At 45.6% G+C, this 20488-nt stretch overlaps 1 protein-coding gene across 1 annotated transcript in view; it reads right to left on the reverse strand.

Annotated features, from left to right (window-relative positions):
- The window catches only part of MUC19 (mucin 19, oligomeric), a 229750-nt gene that overhangs the window by 63520 nt on the left and 145742 nt on the right, over positions 1–20488 (reverse strand). Inside the window, exons 22-23 of the mRNA XM_086929817.1 lie at positions 1951–2051; positions 1258–1409 (exon numbers count right to left, since the gene is read on the reverse strand). Of these exons, the coding sequence (XP_086785943.1) occupies positions 1258–1409; positions 1951–2051 (253 nt within the window). The remainder of the gene's footprint in view (positions 1–1257; positions 1410–1950; positions 2052–20488) is intronic.

Consider the following 20488-nt stretch of genomic DNA (forward strand, 5'->3'; position numbering starts at 1 on the left):
CAGCTTAGATACTTTTGGAATGACAAGCAATAATGTTTCAGCAAAGTTGCAATAATTGATATATCAGCTCAAACCTATCATTATATTGTGTTAAAAAGCATATTGATCGGTGTCCGTGGTATAATTCTGAGGTGTGACCAAGGAATCCCGATTTTGCTAGTTTTGTATTCAGTTGCACCAGTCTGTTTGAGCATTCATTGTTAATCAGTTTCTGAAATAGTTTGCCTTAGAGGACAAACAAGTCTTAATTTGTAGTTTTAGACCTGATGGTATTGCAGAAAGGTTGGGTGCAAGCGATTTACGATGTCTTCCATAGTGCAAGCAAGTGTTCTTGTCTGCCATTTTCATAAAAAGTAAGCCTGTTACTAGGCAATTTTCATTCACAGTGGAAGTGTAAAAAAAAAATATCATATAAACCAACATATTTTCCAAAAAATATCATCAATATGTTAACCATATTTTCATATTTGTCATAAATGAAATATAACTGAAAATCCATATCTTCTGAACGCTATCCATGTTGGGACCCCACCCCTTACTTAAATGTGAAAATCCTCCAGGCAAGAAACTTTCAAATGAATTCTTCATCAGTCCAAAAAAAAAGTTGGTTGCTCAAAATATTTCAGTGACTTCCAAAGCCTCATATAGACCAATGTCTGAATATAAAGACTCAACATTGAAAGTGGCTATTATGTTAGTTTTAGAGTTGTATGGAAGGTGTCCCACAGTTTGGATCTTGTGCAAGAAATTTCATATAAAGGAATGGGTGATGCAGAAGGGGTTAAGGAAGTAGTCTATGTATTTATAAAAAGAGCTTGAAGATGGAGCCGATCTTGAACATTATCAGCCTCTTTTATTTAGGACACCTTGTGTAGACAGTTTTGAGAACATGAAGTGACACCCTAAAATGCTACAAAATATCATAGGGCCTCTGTATACACATCAAACACGAGCATTGGAAACACAAGTAATAGATTCGAAGATATTATCTACATACTGGATTTTGATGTGCTCTTTTTGTTAAACCCACATTTATTTTAAAGACTGTGTATGCCTTTATCACAATGCTACATTATTTTGCGGCCTTGGGCTATAAGTATTTTATCTAATGCTGTCTGCTACAAAACGAATGACAAAGAGAAAGCAATCACTAACTTCTTAAAAATTGTGAGGTTAGAAAAGGGGAAAACAAGTAAAACATGTCTACTACAAAGTAAGAAACAGATGCAAAATAGCTTTTTAGTGTTTTACAATTACCAATTGTTGCATTGAACATCCGTCACAGCTCCATTCTTGTACTCCTGAGCGCCAGAAATACATGGACAATCCTTTGGAAGAACGCACTCCCCTCTTGTGTCTCGAACCATTGGTCTACGACAGTAGCATCCCGGTACACAGTGTTCTCTTATCTAAAGAAGCATGGGTAAAACATAACAAGCATCTTAACACCCACGCAGGAGAATTAATCAATGAGAGCCAACACTCATACTTCCTTACAAAGTACTTCCTAGAATGTCTGATCTAGTGTGGGATTGGTGTAACCGGGTCTTCATACACAGAGAATATTGATCTGTGGGCAGAGGCTAAAGGTGACCACACATGAGTCTAAAGTCCAAATTTCTAGGATGTTTAAGAAGGTTAGCTAGTTTGTTGTTGAGTGTGAATTTCCACACCCATTACCTGGACTCAACACTTAGTTATTCAATGCTTTCCTAGAATGTGCATGCCTAAAAGCTTTACTAAAAGAGTAATCATGGCTGTTCTCTTCAAATGCATGACTATGACAGACACAATTCTTGACAGACTACGGAGCCATGCTTTACTTCCTCAATGAAAAAGTCTATGGGGATTGTCCTCGTTGGGGTTTGGGAGATGTTTTGGCCATTGTAAACATGCAGTGTGACGAAATAAATGGTGCATGTCGATCTCCTTTTGTGACAGTTCACTTACTTTTTGAACTGGTAGGTTCATTTTTCGGCACTCAAGATCAGTTCTCTTCTGAGTTAGCGGGTCACTGCAATCAATATATTCAGCTCCTCCCGAACAGTTCACTGATGTAAAAACATAGTTATATTTTTTAATAAACGTGGAGCAATCAATTTCTTAAATTAATGCTAACAGCAACTAAGCACTGAATACTTTTTTCCAATGGGAGAACTTAGGGACATATTTACAAGGGCTTAATCTCTGCTTTTTTGGTTACAAAGCCAAAAAAGTGGGGATAAAAATATCGCCCTATTTACAAGAGGGTGCTAACATGCATAATCGGATTTTAGCACCCTTTTGAACTACGCCTACCTTTGCATCTCTAATAAGATGCAAAATGGGCATGCCCAACATACACTACATGTCAGGACATCAATAGCGCGTCTACGCGCTAGCAGCAAGGATGGCCAAGCATTTTAGCAGACGTTAGTTTTTTGGAGAAAACTGCTGTTTTCTCCAAAAACTAACGTCTGCTAAATTCTTGACTTAGCCACCCCTAACTTAGGGGGTGGATTGTGCTGATACGACCCTGTGGGTCATATCAGCAAGGTTATTGCCTTTTTGCAGAGAACATCGCTTGAAAACCAGCGATGTTCCCTGCAAAAGGGAGATAACCTTGCTATCTCTGGAATTTTTATTGCCCTGGAGTAACGCTGTGTTAATTACGCGCTACCAGGGCCCTATAAAGGAGAGATAGCCTGCGATAATCTAATTATCGCTAAGCACGGCCAGCGATAATTATCGCTGGCCGTTGCTAATATGCCCCTTAGAAGTCTATCTAGCGCTAAGCTGGTCTCATTTAATGAGTAGGGCTGGGCGAAGTATTTATTTTTTCCTAGTAAGTAACACAGTGTGAACCCATCTTTTGGATCTGCACCCACCTACAACAGACAGCCTACGCAGGCAGTCATTTCACATGGTAGTTAAAATCAATAATTGTACAGCTTTCATGGGTACCAGCTAGTTCCTCCCATAGCCATGTTAAGGCTACCTTAGGTGTGATATCTAGCTAGCATTTGCTGAAGAAGATTGGCAACTAGTGCAAGTCGGTGTGTGTGGCTTTCATTTAATGCAGCTGTTCCAGAGTGTAGTATATTCTATGAAGGAAGTGAAACTGGATACTGCTGACAGGTTTTGCAAGCTTATGGGGATCATCTTGGCCTCTCTCCATATATTGTGGTCAGGCTTTCTCAAGTCCACCTCCCAAGCTTTGCATAGATAGGCCATTGGGTCTACACTAGCTTCCCAGATGAGCCGTTAGCGATGAAGGCGCTACAATTGGTAATAGTAGCTACATCGAAGAAAAAATTGCTGACTAGATTATATAGAGCGGTGTAGGAAGAGACAGCATATCAAGATGGCAAAAGTCTGGAGCGTTGGAATACTATACTAGAGCCCCCAATTTCGCAGGATATACAGGAGAAAATATGCCTGTTGACGGGGAGATTGTCATCTAATAGTAACCTACGTATTATTCATCTAAAGTTCTTGCACCAGGTGTATCATACTCCCAAGAAACTGCACAGGATGGGGCTCAGGGATACGGGCAGCTGCAAACGGTGTGGGCAAGGGGGTGCTGATTTCCTTCCCCTTGCGTGGAAATGCAGACGGGTGCATCAATATTGGGAGGAGGCTGTCTCTTTTATTTACACAATGACTGGTCAGATGTTGGACTGTACACCTCTGGAATGTTTACTGGGGTACGTGCCAGGCTTTAAAGCTACAGTGGGCCGTTTTGTGAGGGTGGCATTGTTGATGGCGAGGAGGAGGGTACTATTCACATGGGATAGTCGGAATTGTCCGAGCACTGCTAAATGGATAAAGGACATGATTTATTGTCGTGAACAGCTTGAGTTATATGCAGAAGAACTACCGTCGTCTTCGCGCCCCAAGGATATTTGGGCTCCCTTGAGGGAATATTTAATAGCTCAGAGTGAACTTGGGTGAGTAGTAGATTGTTGTTAATAGGGTGTCAACTAATGTCGTCATAGAGGAGGCAGACCCAGAAGCAGAGGTCGGCCCGGGACCAGGGTTCAATCCCCGACGCAGCAGGGTTTGGAGCCCAAATGTCCACGGACCTGATAATTCTCGCTTCGGTGCCTACTTGAATCAGGGGTTCACGCTCTGCAACTTTGGGCAATAGCTTGCTCAATCTCCACTACGGCCCCCGCGGCGGGATGCCTGGCTTTCACCTTGAGGGTGCCCAGCTGGGCTATCCCACAGGGAAAAACCAGGACGGGTTCCCAAAGCAAGCGCTGAGATACCCTTTGTGGTGATACGTGCGCTATATAAGAAACTACATTTCATTTATTTTTTTTATATCCACAGATAAGGTTAGTGGGTGGAAGAATAATTATGGTGCAGTGAAGCTAATTGTTTTTATGTCATAATGATCTGCCTGATCGCTAATGTATTTCCATTACATTGGGGGGATTCAGTTGATGTTTGTTATGTTGTGCATGATCTCCTACAATGTACAGTCAAATGATGTATGTAATGTGCGCTGTTGAAATGACTAATAAATAAATAAACTTGAAAAAAAAAAAGAAAATAGGCCATTGGGCCTGCTGTGTTTGCAATCAGGGAACAATAAAGTTATGCAGTACTGCCTTTGCCTAACATCATTTTATTGGGTTGTAATCCAGCAGGAGCTTGTCCCGGAGAGGATTAAGGAGATGTTGCAACTGGAAAAATCAGAAGAATTAGGATTTATGTAATTGAATTTGTCTTGTAGTCCTTCATAAGGTTTCATGTAGTCCCCCTTTGGCACATCTTCCAATTCGGATATACCAATATTGTCACACCCTCAAATTTCTGATGCATGGGATCCAGAAGGAATCTAGTTAGCCAGGAAAATAGGAGTTTCTTGTGCGAGTCTAGCATGCCATCCATTTGTCTTTAATGATCTGTATAATGCAAGTAGGATTGATGTCATGCTTGCAGGGATGTTGGTGGCATCATTGGTTTGGTATGGGGTTTGTAAAGAGCCTTTATTTTGGAATACGTTCAGTTCCAGTCAATATGCTGGGTCTGTTCTGTCATTAAACATCCGATCGTTGCATACTGGACAAGGCCAAAAAGGGGAGATTCTGAAATATGCCAAGAGTCAGGGGGCTAATCTGGGGAGGCTCGAAGAAACTTATCTCCTTGGCAACAAAGCCCCCTGACTCACTAGATTCGGATATGATCAAGTGTTTCATGCAGGATTCACAAGAGGATATAGAGGGACTTGTATCCTTATACATCGGAATCTTCTCTTCCAGGTCACTAATTTCTAACTGAATCTCCTGGGCCAATACACGGCCGTCACAGGCACCTTACATGGTGAATCCATCATGCTATGTTGTATATATGCCCCCCCCCACCTGGGACAATCATTTATACACCAATTTGTGCGGATGTGGGGAGAATTCCCTGATGGCTTAATATTGGTCAGGAAAGATTGGAACGATTTTATGGACTCTCAGAGGGATAGATGGCGCACAAAAGACACTGCCACACACAGTGGTGCGAATAAGCTTGCTTCTCTGAAGACCACACTGGGGCTGTCGGATGCCTGGAGGGTACACCGAGGGACAGATTTGGGGTACACGTATTTTTTGTCAGTGCATGGTTCCTTTTCCTGGCTGGATTATTTCCTTGTGCCCACTCCTTATATCTATAAAACATCTGATACTAACATTCTGACACAAGAGAAGTCCAACCATACTCCGATGGTCATCACCATACATCTTGGACTGAAACAGTCCACCATTTGCTGGAGGCTTCCGCCTTATTATTATTATTATTAGTGTGTTTTGTAAAGCGCGCAGCGGCCCCAACGGGGCATCCCGGCGCTGGAAGACTCTGAAAACTAGAGGGACAGGTCGGAGGTACCAAACTAGGAGGAAAAAAGAAGGGTTTTAAGGGATTTACGAAATACTGGTTCTGTCTGGCATGTGCGAAGAGCTAACGGAAGCTTATTCCAGTGCTTGGTAGCACAGACCTCAAAGGTTTTTCCACCAGCACGGGAACGCTTAAATCGGGGAGTTTCAAGGAAAAATAAGGAGTTGGAGCGTAGTGCCCTGGATTTGGTATAAGGGCGAAGAGTATTTTTCAGATGGGCCGACCCATTGCCTTTAGATGCACGAAATGCCAGCGTCATTGCTTTAAATACGCATCTTTTCGCAATGGGCAGCCAATGCAGTTTACGGAGGTGAGGGGAGATATGGTGTCTGGCAGGAATTCTCTCCACCAGCCGGGCAGCGGCGTTTTGAACCGTCTGCAATTTGTAACAAAGGCCAGCTGTGATACCAAGATAAAGGGCATTGGCATAATCAAGATGGGATATGATTAATGCCTGGATCACAGTCTTGCGGCATTCCTCCGGCAGATAGTTAATAAGCCGTATGATTGTTCTGATTTTGGCAAAGCATGAGGCTGCGACTGTTTGTACCTGGGTATCGAAGCTGAGTTGGGTATCCCAGCGTACTGCTAGGTTTTTCACCGAGTTTTTAGGCGTGGGGGCCTGGCACAAGTCTTCGGGCCACCACAGGCTGGCATCCAAGGGAGAAGGAGAGTTGAAAAACAGAATCTCCGTTTTTCCTGCGTTGAGACGGAGGGAATTAGCATCCATCCAGTTGGAAATGTCTCGTAGGCAGGATTTCAGCGGGTCGAAAGCAGATGCAGAAGGGGTATCGAACGTGAAAAGTAGCTGGATGTCATCAGCATAAGATGTAGATTTGATCCCAGTCTGGGAGATCAGCTTAGCCAAAGGGGTGAAATAAACATTAAACAAAAGCGGGCTAAGGGAAGAACCCTGTGGGACTCCCCATTTAAGTGGCCTGGCAGAGGAAGTGAAGGGAGGGGTAAAGACTTGCTGGGTGCGATTAGACAGGTACGATGCCAGCCACTTCAGAACAGAGCCGCCTAGCCCTAAGTCCTCCAGCCTTCTCAGCAAGATCTTATGAGAGACGGTGTCAAATGCTGCTGAAAGATCCAGCAGCACTAACACCGCCCTCGATCCTCGGTCGAGTGTCCATCTCACAGAGTCGGCCATTTCAATGAGGGCCGACTCCGTGCTATGGCCCGACCTGAAGCCATGCTGGGAAGCATGGAGGAGCCCATTTGATTCGATGAAACTAGCCAATTGGGAATGAACCAGCTTTTCCAAGACCTTGGCTGGGGCAGGCAGGAGGGAAATGGGCCTGTAATTACAGGGAAGATCAGGATCTAAATTGGGTTTCTTCAGAATGGGGACTAGGGAGGCATGCTTCCATTTGGTGGGGAAGCATCCTGTACGGAGTGAGTCATTCCAAATGTGGTTTAAATAGGGGTTAAGTAGAGGTGCCAGTTTTTTGTATTCCTTGGCTGGCCAAGGGTCGTTAGGGGAGCCTGATTTACATTTAAGGAGCTCGATCATAGAATCTGCTTCCGATATTACCGCAAATTCAGTCAGAGAGAGTGGCGATGGTATGCGAGGAGTAGATCGCTCGTCGTCTCCTTCTGTATTAGAAGGGGGAAAGGATGTTTGGATGTTTTCAATTTTGTCCTCAAAAAATTGAGAAAGCTTGTTGCATAATGCCTGTGAGGCGGGCTGGGATCTGGTCAAAGCAGCGGGGTCTGTGAAGGATCTAACAATGTTGAAGATCTCCCTGGCTCCATTGCTGGCGAGTTTTATTCTAGAGGCCAGGAAGTCCCGTTTGTGCTCCTCTATCATTCTCCGATAGTCTTTGAGGGCAGTTTTATAGAGGACTTTACTGTCCGGAGAGTAGTTCTGTCTCCAGCGGCGTTCAAGAGATTTACAGAAGGTCTTTTTCTGCCGAAGTTCATTGGAGTACCAGGGGGCAGAAGGTGCCGTCCTGTAAGATTTGACGGGTTTTATGGGGGCCAGTGCGTCTAAGGCCTGACTTATCCATGTGTCTAGTTCGTTAATAGCTTGGTCAGGGTCGGTTGACAAGCAGGGTTGGGAGTTGTTGAGATGTTTCTGGAGCGCATTCAAAGTGATGCGACTCCAGTTTCTTCCTGAAGATGTAGGCGTGATAAAAGATCGGCAGGGGCGGGGAATATCAATCTCAAAGGAAATAAAAAAATGGTCGGACCAGATGACCGGGATGGGGGGGGCCACCCGGATGGAAGAGAGGTTGGAGCAGATTAAGTCCAGTGTGTGACCTGCATTATGCGTGGGCAAAGTTATTAATTGGACTAGGTTACAGGCCGCTAGCATGGAGATAAATTGACTACTGTGCGGACATGATTCATTGTCGACATGGAGGTTGAAGTCTCCTAATGCGGTAAAGTTGGAGTATCGTGTACTGAGCTGGATGATATAATCCGTCAAAGCCGGTAGGTGCGATAGATTGGAATGAGGAGGACGATAAATAAGTATTCCCGAACAGGAGGAGGACGGTGAGGTTTGGATGCTGAAAGGCAGACCTTCTATACAGTCGATGTGGTCAAATGGGGGAAAGGTGGCTGTCCAGGTGGATTTATGAATTAGGGCAATACCACCTCCTGGTTTGCCATTAGGTCTATTGGCACAGCTGATACTGTAACCCTCCGGTAAGGCAAGGGAAATGGCGGGGTTCGTAGTGTCATTGAGCCATGTTTCCGTTAGGAAAAGCAAATCCCACTTGTTATCTCGGAGGGACTGCCAGATGTCAAAGGCATGTTTGGTCAAAGATCTGCAGTTAATAAGTGCAGATCTGAGGGTCAACGGGGGGTGATCGCTAGAAAAAGAAGCTGGGGTGGGGGCGTGGATTGGGCGGGGTGTTAAGCCAGCAGGTGACAAGGAGAAATGACAAGTTCTGCAGACAAAGTCTCGGCTTTGGGCGTCCAAGAGAAAGCCAGAGTGAGTCCTGCAGCGGGGGGGTCTAAGAGACAACAGATCGGTCCGGGTATAAGGGGCGATGTTGTGGCTGGTGGGTCGGGCATGAGGACCGGCCCCGGTCGCGTCCTGATCGCGGACGAGCGCAGACGAGCTTGCCTTATGCGCGCCTTCGGCGCGCAATCGTCGCGCCCGCTGCGCTCGTCCGCTGCGCTTCCGGTCCAAGCACATTTTTAAAGTGGGAGGGCGAAGGGGGGGCGTGGCCTCTGAGTGGGCGTGTCCCGGTCAGGGCGTGGGTGAATGGCGATGGAAAGCTCGGCGATTTCGCCCTTCCAAGCGCTCGTTTTTGCTCCAAAAAGGGGTGCCAGTAGCAGCAGTGGTGAGGCAAAGTAAGTGCACAATCAATTTAAAATTACAGATTTTGAAGGTTTAAAAGCGCAAGAAATACAGTCTAGCTTAGCACCTACGACTCCCCCCTATAGCGCTCACATACTGAGATTCATAGAGGAATATTTCATCTTAAATGAGGGCACTGTGGAGTCTGTAGCGACCCTATGGTAAGCCTTTAAATCCGATGCTCCGTGGGAAAGACACCAGGTATTGCACCGGAGAATGCCGGCACAGGAAACAAAGGCTGGTGGACATCGAATCCCAAATACAAGACATAGAGGACCAGAGGATTGTTGCCAATTTCCCCAACTGTAAATGGATGACGCTAAATTGACATGGCGAGCAGCACAGAGTAAGTAAATGAAACAGGAGTAAACTCGTTATCCCAGTTGAGACCGGGCATATATAGTAATAATAGAACAATGTCTCAACCGGAGTGTCATATAAGGGGACAGAGTATCGTGTGGATAAATCACAAAGCAACAAAGGGTAAACAGGAGACCAAGTAGGGGTGGAAGGGTTGTTATTTGCAAATAGGAGCACAACAGACAACTAAATTTGCAGTAACCATAACAACCAATTGTGCACTGGAAGTGTTTACATTGAATAAACGGCGCAGTGACACAAGTGATGAGGGAACAACGTGAGGTGGTGGTAATGGAAATGAGTGGATCAAACAAAAATATTTACAACCTTAAAACATGATTTCATTATTTGCAAAATTATCCAAGAGAAAGCCGCGGATGGCGTTGTTGAGTCGACTGCGTTTCAACCTCTTGAACTTGAGGTCATCATCAGGACGATGGTTACATGAATAGCAGTGTGCTCTGGAGGTACTTAGGAGAAATGAAGAAGGCATGGGAGAAATGCCTCTTGCGTAGGGCTCGCAGGCGTGTAGTCACTGCAGGGGGCGGCAGTATAATAGCTTGCCCAAGATCGCTGTTGGATGCCAGGTCCACGGTAGGGGGTGGCATCGTGGACTGTCAAGTCGCACTCTGGGAGGGGGTTGGTATGGCGCACTGTAAGGTCGCGCTCTTGGAACTGAATGTTCTATTGTTACTGAGCAACACAGAGTAGCATTTACCACTAGGACGATAAATCCAGTAGCTTAATATATAGATTATTCCAGATGGCCTGTCGGCGCACTGTTCTTCCTCTTCTATGTGACTCCACTGGGGTGACAGTCTCACACTCCCGGGCGATTGCACACAGTTTGCCACATACTTCACAGGAGTGTATCCCTGAAGAGACACCCTGCCTCAGGAGCAGATAAGTACATTCCTAGAGGACTTGCCACTTATGACCTTATCAGGCACAGCAGGGTTTCAATTAGACGTAGTAATTTCAGAGACAGAAATGTCTGTAGCCATCTAGGGGCTCCAATCAGGTAGAGCTCCAGCGCCCAATGGCCTGCCATGCAAGTTAATCAAGTTGTACATGCCTCAACTAAGGAATCATTTATTGGCAGTTATACACGCTGTTGGCCTGGAGGGGAGCTGTCTTAAGTCTGTCTTAATTCTGTCTTAAGTCTGTCTTAAGTCTGTCTTAAATTTGTCTTAAGTCTGTCTTAAGTCTGTCTTAAGTCTGTCTTAAGTCTGTCTTAAGTCTGTCCTAAGTCTGTCTTAAGTCTGTCTTAAGTCAAACTTAAATCAAACTTAAGTCAAACTTAAGACAAAATCCTAACTTTACTACTACTAAATGCCTTCTATGAATATCAAAAGTAGTAAGTTTAGGATTTTGCCACAGATTAGTTCTGTGAATCAGCCCCATTGGTATTAAAACAGGGATTGTGGAATGGTCTGTGGAAGTTCTGCTGTGCATACAGAAGCTTAGGGAGCACAATACTTTTTATAAGTGCTATCCTTCCCTTTATTGATGGGGGGAAGGGTCCCCTACTTGTGGAAGTAGTTGGTACTCTGGGCCATAGAAGAAAGAAGGATGAAGATCCACATCAGCTGTGGGAAGAATGTAACGCGTAGTTCTTGATATTTAAAATGGTGTGTTCAGATTTTGAGGTTTTGGTTACCACAGTGCATCTTTGATTGTGTCTGTGAGCGGCACGGGGCTGACTTGTCCTAGTTCACATTTAGCCCTGATAAATGTACGTACAACATCAGTATCTGTAGGAGCCACAGGCCCATCAGCTGCGGGGCTCGGATAAAGAGGATCATGTCATCTGTGTAAACAAATACGCAATCTTCCGGGAGATTGTTCAGTTCAAAGCCCCATATTTGAGAATCTCTTTGTAACTCCTTTTCAAGAAAACAGGTTTTTTTCAGGAGTCCGCTCACTTTTTGCCCCATTTGCACAGCTAAATGCTGGTTTTCTACTCTGAAAGTGCACTGAAGCCGGTTAATCAAGCCCCAGTGCTCTCTCTTTAAAACTGATACATGTGAATTGGTAACCAGAATTGACAAGGACGTTAACTCCCTTTCATGTCCCTGATAAAAGGTACCAGTGGCAACCAGGGCATGGGAGTTAAAGGGGTCACCAGGGTCTGACACCCTGATTGACCCAAGTAAACAGATTACAGCAGTCCAGACATTGCAGACTGTAGGGGCAGTGCAAACTGCTCGAACTCGACTTTGCGCTCACCATGTGTGGCAAGGTCAAAGCACTAATTTTAGACAGTGCGTTATATTAAAGGTGAGGACAAATCCATCGTTTTTTTGCTCACCACACCACCCCAGTTCAGACATGATTTGCATATGTCCATGTCCTAAGTGGGGTGGTGTGGGGAGCAAAAAACGATGGATTTAGGCCCAGATCTCTGTACTGTGGTGAATGTATAACATTTTTCTGCATTCTGTCCATCAACTGTTGTATTTGCATTTGTCACTCCTAGTGGGACGGGTATGCTCAGTCATGAGTCGCGTGCTCTCCATGCCACTGGAATCAAGCTATCCTGGATCATGAGGGCTGAAAGACTGAAACCGGTCCTAAGATGCTTGTTTCCAGTCCAGGTAGGACCTGGCTTGGCAGTTTGGGCTGGACTGTTCCCATGGGGCACAGGGTCAAGACTGATTTGCATATGGCTGGGTTCAAACTGGAATGGCATGGTGAGCAAATAAACGTTGGATTTAGGCCCAAATCTCTGTACTGGGGTGAATGTATGACATTGTTCTGCATTCTGTCCATCAACTGTTCTTTTTACATTTGTCACCCTGAGTGGGACGGGTATGCTCAGACTTGAGTCCCGTGCTCTCCATGCCACTGGAATCAAGCTATCCTGGCTGATTAAGGCTGAAAGCCCGAAACCGGTCCTAGGATGCTTGTTTCCAGTCCAGGGAGGACCTGGCTTGGCAGTTCGAGCTGGACTGTTCCCATGGGGCATAGGGTCAAGATTGATTTGCATATGGCTCGGTTCAAACTGGAATGGTATGGTGAGCAAAAAAACGATGGATTAAGGCCCAGATCTCTGTACTGGGGTGAATGTATGACATTGTGCTGCATTCTGCCCATCAACTGTTGTTTTTGCACAGGCCTGAGCTGTGGCTTCTGAGATTGGGCAGGCAAACCGGAGCGGGATAATGCAGCTTTGGGGTTGGCGCCTTTGCTCATTGCCACTGCAGTGCCCGAGGCAGCAGGGCCTCCCTAGGCGCATGGCACAGGAGCAAGAGAAAATAAATTTGTGGAGGCTTGACTGACTGCACTCCGTTCACCTAGCTCATTGGTAGGATCCGCCCTGTTTTATTACCTTGCCCTGACCCCCATTGTGAAGTCATGTACAGACGTACGTCATGGCGCTAGGTCAGGGCTTCACACTGTGTTCCATGCTTGAACCTGATGTAATGGAATATTTCACTAGTATCTATCACAACTGCCTCTAAAACGTATGATTTCAGAAATACATCTGAAAAACTGTTTTCTAAAAATTGCCCTCTGATAAACAAAAAATCTTATTTTGAGGGGGGCATAATCAGCATAACACAAGCCCTTGCAACTCAAGGGAGGCAGGGGGGGGGCACCTTCTTTAGAAACTCCCAAGCCCTTCAAGGGTCCTAAAATCTAGCCAAGTTCAATTAATATCTGTGATCTATGGGAGTGTTGGGGGTCTCTCATCACATTCTGCAGGTGGCCCATCATTTTGGATTACAACACTGGGGCGCGTGTAACATTTTTGTTTATAAAACTCTTGTGGGCCGGATGAAACGTAAAGGGTTCTATATATTGTTGCATTGATAATGAAAATTTGCACTGAATGAATCAAGTGCTGTACTTATATGTGGTAAGAGTTAAAAAATGCCCTAACTGAACTTTTTCAAAATTTACTTTTTAGTGACATTTGATCAATATGGGATCAGGGAATTAGATTAATGATATCTAAGACTCCCCTAAACTGGCAATGGAAATAATTTTATATCAACTGTGGTTAAGATAACTGCACCTTGTTCCACATAAGAAAATCATTAGTGCTCTTAGCAGAAAAAGGAAGACAGTGATGAAGGTAGGTGGTGGGAGTCACACGGCACTGGAGACCCCACTTCACCAGCCCTTTACCCTTAGCTGATTGTGCTCCACAGGGAAGGTGGGAGATATGGGCTCCCCATCCTACCCTTTTTCACAGCAATGACTTCATAGGAAATGTGCAGTGACCAGGGGTGTTTCCTCCAGGCTCGTCTGCTAATATTCAAGTAAAAAAAGGGCTGTAAGGGGTTTCTGTCTGTATCTGCGGTTTGAGAAAGAGGATTGTCACTGGTATCATAGCCTTTGCATTGCTATGACAAAACTGGTAGTTTCAATAGGTGGGTATTTTTTAGGCCAATAAATGAGGTTTAATACAGTGTCAACTAAGGCTTAAAAGCTGTGCAGTCTTGCCCTTTTGTTCGGTTTTCGGGCTATTCCTGATTTCTTAGCGCATCATATTTTTAAAGTTTGGAAAGGGGAGACCTCTCGGTCACCCCGAACGTATGGCTGGGTGCCCCGATCCCCCGGGAAACCTTTGCGGGCGGGGGGCGTGTCCCGGCCGGTATGCCCATAGTGGCGTGGTTGGAGCACGCACTCGCCACCTAAAAGGGTTGTCCTAACACCCGCCCGGAAGTCCGTGCACCTCTGGGCGGGATGGGGATGCTACCCCACCTTCCCGCTGCAAGATAAAAGGCGCGGGAATCCAGGCAAGCGTCCTCTTGTTCCTGCGCTCTGAAGGTTGCACCACTCGTCGCTCGTGAGCCCTCAAGGGAACAAGCTGCAGTTTTTGAACGTGTAATCGTTGTTTTTTCTGTTTCAGTCGTCAAGGCGTAGCTGGAGTCCGAGTCGCTACTGGAAAGCGGGCAGAGGCAAAACAGAACGCAGATATGCCTGGTAAGAAGAGTGGAAAGAGCTCCGAGATGGAACGAATGCTGGGCACACTGGTGAACCAAGTGTCGGCGATGGACAGGAAATTCGGTAAAGTAGACCAGTTGGGTCGGGGCTTAGCGGCCCTCCGGAAACAAGTGGAGGCCCAAGCGGGCCCTCAGGGCGACCTAAGAGGATCGTGGCGCCTGCTTTGCCAAACATTACCCCAGGGGGGGATAAGGGGAAAAGGAAGAAGGGGAAATTGGGTCCTAGCGAGGCCCCAGTCCCGATGGAGGTCCCGCTGGTTCCAGTAGCACCAGCGTCCAGCCCGGTAACCACACCGGATGGGGGATTGCCAATCCCTGTGGTTATCACACCGCTGGATAACGACCAAATGCCTCCCGAATTAGCGATTCAGTTGGCGGATGTATTGCCCTGGTTGAAGAAGGGAGCGGGGGGATCCGCGGCTGTGGAAGACCCAGCCAAAGAAGCTAGGCAGATTATCGAGCAGCTCAGGCAGACACGGGACGCTGGGGCAGCAAACGTGCCTTCTATTTCTCCGCAGGTGGCAAACCTGGCCGCGGTCGAAAATCGGAATAAGTCGACGCACACGACCGGAAGTACAACAGAAGCCGGTAAGATATCGCTCCCAATAATGGGGGAGGGCACTGTACCCTCAAGGCGGGAATGCTTGGCGCAACATGTACCTATGGCAACAAAAGAAATGGTGTGGGCAAATAAGTATATCAATATGTTTTCATTGTTGACAGACAATCGTGAGTTGGAATATGCCAAGACTCAGAAGGATTTATGGCACCCCAGTGTATGGAGGGCAAAAATGGCAGAGTTCAGGGTGGAAGAGTCGATGATGACCTGGATAAGGGTTTTTTCAGTTTTTGTAGCAATTATGGCTGAGCGAACACCAGAACTGTTGGGAGACCTTGCTTGCTACCAGAGCAGGATCACAGGCTTCCATGAGAAGTATGGAGGAGAAGAATGGAAAGGGTATGACGTGGCATTTAGAAAAGCGAAAGAATTTAATGAAACACTGACTTGGGATTGTATGGATACTGTATCTTGGCATGCGCAGCTCTTGCCTGGCGAGGCGGGTGGATCCGGGTCGAGTGCAAACGGCTCCAGGGCCTTTCAGCAGAAACATCCGCAGCCCTTTCGACCAACCTACGGGGGGAATACTCAGTCTAGATCGGGCGGGAATGGGAATAAGCGAGGAGTATGTTGGGGTTTCAACAAGGGTACGTGTAGCAGGCCGCAGGGAACATGCAGGTTCAGGCATGCCTGCGCAGGTTGTGGTAACACCTCCCACCCCGAAACTAGCTGCAGATCCAGAGGCAATAGTGCTGGAGGGAAAGGGGATACCAAGCAGGATTGACACGGTGCCTCAGAGGTCCAAACAATCGCCCGTGGATATTCTGGCTTTGACTCCCTGGCTGAACAATACCCTGATCATGTGTCCGCTGGGATCCTGCGAGATACCTGCTCGTATGGCTTCAGGATCCCGGTGGGTGATTTTCAGGGGGCCCCCTCTTGCAAAAACCAACTGTCCGTTAAGAACAACCCGGTAGTGGCCGCCACAAAAGTCGCAAAAGAGGTTCGCTTGGGGCGGGTTGCGGGACCGTTCGGTGAACCACCAACGGGCAATTTTGTGTGTTCCCCATTAGGGGTAGTTTCCAAGAAGGAGCCGGGACAATTCAGGCTCATTCATAATTTATCTGCACCTAGGGGGGCTGCCGTTACTGAGGCGATAGATGCAGATATTTGCAGTGTGAGGTATGCATCATTCGATGACGCAGTGGTAATGTTGAATCGCCTAGGCCCCGGTGCATTGTTAGCGAAATCGGATATTGAATCCGCATTTAGGTTGCTTCCGGTACATCCCCACGATCAGCACTTGTTGGGTTTTGCATTTCAGGGGAAGTACTACATGGATATGTGCATGCCGATGGGTTGTTCAATTTCGTGTGCCTATTTTGAAATGTTTAGCTCATTTCTGGAGTGGTTATTCTCGAAGGCCTCAGGGCACCGACATGTGATGCATTATCTCGATGATTTCTTGTTTCTCGGCCCAGCGGGCTCTCGGGACTGTGCACGGGCTTTGCAGGATTTCTGCGTGCTCATGCGGGGTTTCGGGGTCCCGTTGGCGCCAGGTAAGACAGTGGGTCCAACTACCTCCCTGGAGTTTCTGGGTATTGAACTAGACTCCATGGAGGGTTGCTTCCGTCTGCGGCCGAGAAGATTGCCAAATTCAGGGCCTCCTTGTTGCAATGCCTTCGGAACGACAAGGTGACACTGCACCAACTACAGCAAACGGTAGGACAGCTGAATTTTGCACTGAGAGTTATATCGATGGCTCGCCCTTTCTCCCAATCCATTGCCCAGGCCATGGTTGGCCTCAAGGAAGGGCACCATCGTACGAGGCTGTCGGCAGAGGTTCGCCAGGACATGCTCATTTGGCTGGCATTCTTGGCGGATTTCAACGGCCGTGTAGTCTGGAGCAAAGCCCCGGCTTCGTCAGCAGAATTAGGTTTATGGACCGACTCTGCGGGCAGTGTGGGGTTTGGCGCGATCCTTGGTAACCGATGGTCGGCCCAGAAATGGCCAGCATGGTGGGAAACAAGTGGTCTGACGAGCAACATTGGTTTTCTAGAGCTATTCCCCATCTGGGTAGCGTTGTCGGCCTGGCCAGAAGAGTTCCGAAACCGCTCGGTGATATTTTGGTCTGATAACATGACCGTAGTCGAGTGCATTAACCAGCAGGCAGCACGCTGCAAGTGGATATTGCGATTGTTGAAAGAAATTGTGTTGAAATGCTTGAGACTGAATGTGCAATTCAGGGCAAAACATGTGCCGGGAGTACTGAATAATGCAGCTGATGCGCTCTCTCATTTCAAAATGCAGGCTTTCAGGGATTGTTTACCCTCAGCGTAGCTAGTGGCAGCGCCATTTCCCGAAGCACTATGGCAAATCGGCGCCCCGGACTACAAAACCTCGTGGCAGCCAGTTTAGTGCCCAGGACAAGGAAAGCTTATGAAGCGGCGTTCCGCTCGTACTGCGCCTTTTTGGGCCCTACATGGGAGCATAGATGGGGTCAGGAGGGGTCCTTTACCCAATTTTTGGTGGCACTTCATGAGGAGGGCCGGTCGGTGGCAACCGCCAGTCGGTATAAGGTCGCCATATCCTTTCACCAGCAGAGCATATACCCTGGATGGCCAGTGCTACTATAGGTCTCTCAAATATGTATACAGTAACAGTTTGTAGGCTGTGTTTCACAATATTGTCTACAGAAATACCATCTGGCATACCTATTGTTTCCTAAATATCGTTTACAAAAATATTGAACCACTGGGTGTAGATTTTCTATGATTAACTCTCACAGGGCGATAATGTTGTTAACTATATTTATGACATAAGATTTATGTAAGACGATATTCGGACACAATACAGTGTTGCATGGCAGAAAATCGCTGCCTAAATGTCATCAGATAAAACTATTATCGTTTCCAAAATAAAATTTATATTATCAGAATGTGATGATTTTGAGGACACACCTGTTTTTGACAGGTGTATTTATTCTGGTACCACACTGCCTGTGGTACAAGTTGCATCTGTAAGCAATGTCACAATGTAACAGATGTGATTGAACGTGAACAATATTGAGGCAAAATGAGGCACCATCTGCTGAAGGAACACAAAAAGGGCTTACAACCTAAAGAGCTAATGGTGATTATAACATGGATGTTGCTGATTTTTTGTTCCTGCTGTCTCCCTCTCCTACAGCTGAGACATATGTTATCAAACAAACAATAGGTGCAGTTGCTCCAAAAGGAATTTTTAAAGCCTTATTGTCACTGAGTAAACGTTTCCTTATTATCTCCTCAAGGAGAATACTCACAGAGCTACACTTTTTAATGACACTTCAAAAGAGCAAGGGTAGATGTTGCTTATCCTTTTGAAAGGGTAGAGGTGGTTGAAGGGGGAGTTTAGAGAATGTGTAATTATAGATATTTTCATGTATAAAATCAAAAATCCCACTGGATGTCTAGAAACATGAAAGGTGGGAGCCTTCCAAATGGTCACAATCTTCTACAGTGCTCAGCAGTCGGCAAGTTTAAAAGCTTCAGGTTACAAGAATAATATATTTTCACATCCCTGAAAACATTGCCATATTTCTGTACATAGCCTTATGTATTATAGTCATAGTGCTCGCAAAATGTATTTCTAATTTTTAAAACACTAGCACTTTATTTATTTTTTTATTTTTACAGAGGTGCTGCAGTACTATTAATCCAATAAAAAGTACTGATGACTATGAATGTTAGTAAGTCCAGGTAAAGAAAGGAAAACATAAGATAATAAATGGTAATGTTGCTATCCTTTTCCAAATCTTGTGGATTGTCCAATTTCTCAAGGATGGAGTTGCTACTAACTTAAAGCAAATCTGAAAAACAATGAAATACTACTAGAAAGATGCAGAAATGCAAGAAGGACCAAGGGGGTATATCATGGTGTGTGGCACAGATCAGTGGTAGGTGTAAGTGCAGTGCCTTCTTGCTTACTAAGCGAACTTTTCAAAACTTAGCTTGATTCTACCACTTAGAGGTTTAGATCAGATGGTGCAAGATTATGGATGACATCTGTTTTTTGGAACAAGGGATTCTCATGTAACCAACACCAGAAATATTTATTTTCTTGTGAATATCAGTTATTTTTTAAGAATATAAGAAAATCATTACTTGCAAATGATAAAACCATGGACATCTAGGTAACTGGGTTAACCAGCACCTATGGCATTCCACCTGATTTTGAACCATGCCCTTAACTGTCTTGCTCTGTTAAATGTTAAGGGGCTAAGCTTGAAACTTCTCTACAGATGTACCATCAAGATGCCACTGGTACTAATCCCTGGACCTTTTAATTGAGAACAATACAGCAAATTCTTCCTTATTTCTCTGAAGAGAGCAGTTGTGAACACGGGATACTCATGTAACCAACACCAGAAATATTTATTTTCCTGTGAATATCAGTTATTTTTTAAGAATATAAGAAAATCATTACTTGCAAATGATAACATCATGAAAATCTAGGTAACTGGGTTAACCAGCACATATGGCATTCCACCTGATTTTGAACCATGCCCTTAACTGTCTTGCTCTGTTAAATGTTATGGGGCTAAGCTTGAAACTTCTCTACAGATGTACCATCAAGATGCCATTGGTACTAATCCCTGCACTTTTTAATTGAGAACAATACAGCAAATTCTTCATTATTTCTCTGAAGAGAGCCGTTGTGACCTGGAGGAGGGGCACTGACCTCAGTGAGGGGCGCCATGTTTAGCAATACCTTAAGGTGTAAACGCACCTGCTGGAGAACTACTTTTGCACCCACATTTCTGGCATCAGTATAAATGTCAAGAAAACTCTTGTCATTAATGTTTCTGCTAGAGAGAGAGATCAGCATTTTATCCAGTGGCAGTTTTGACTCACCATAAACTAATGAAGAGGGTTAATATCCCTGCTGTAAAGAACAGATCTTCTTTTTATGTGGATAGATAAGTGGATAAACAAAGCAAGCCTTTACTAGCGCTTTAAAACAAGTGAAATGTACGTGAGAAAGTGGCTATGGAGAGATGAGAGACAGTTTTGCCGGGTGGCAGTAAATCAATCTGAGGAGGAGGTCATTGGGTGGGGGCGCCCTGTTTGTTTGGCAGCCAATCTGAAGTTGTGGCATCAGACAAGTACAATCCTGTAATGAACTATTTTGAAAAACTGTTTAACTGAGCTCAGTCGATCATTCCAGTAAACCCAGAAATGTAGGGCCTGATTTAGAGTAGGACAGACGGGTTACTCTGTCACAAATGTGACATATGTCCTGTCATATTAAAAAGTGCCAGAGGATATAATGAACTCCTAATATGGCGAATGGGATATCCTTCATGTTTGTGACAGAGTAACCCGGTCCCCAAAACTCTAAACCAGGCCCTCAGCCTTTCCCAGTTCAGAAATAACAGAGATGAAA

Source organism: Lissotriton vulgaris, chromosome 1_1 (genome assembly GCF_964263255.1).
Source record: "Lissotriton vulgaris chromosome 1_1, aLisVul1.2, whole genome shotgun sequence".
Lineage (NCBI taxonomy): Eukaryota > Metazoa > Chordata > Amphibia > Caudata > Salamandridae > Lissotriton > Lissotriton vulgaris.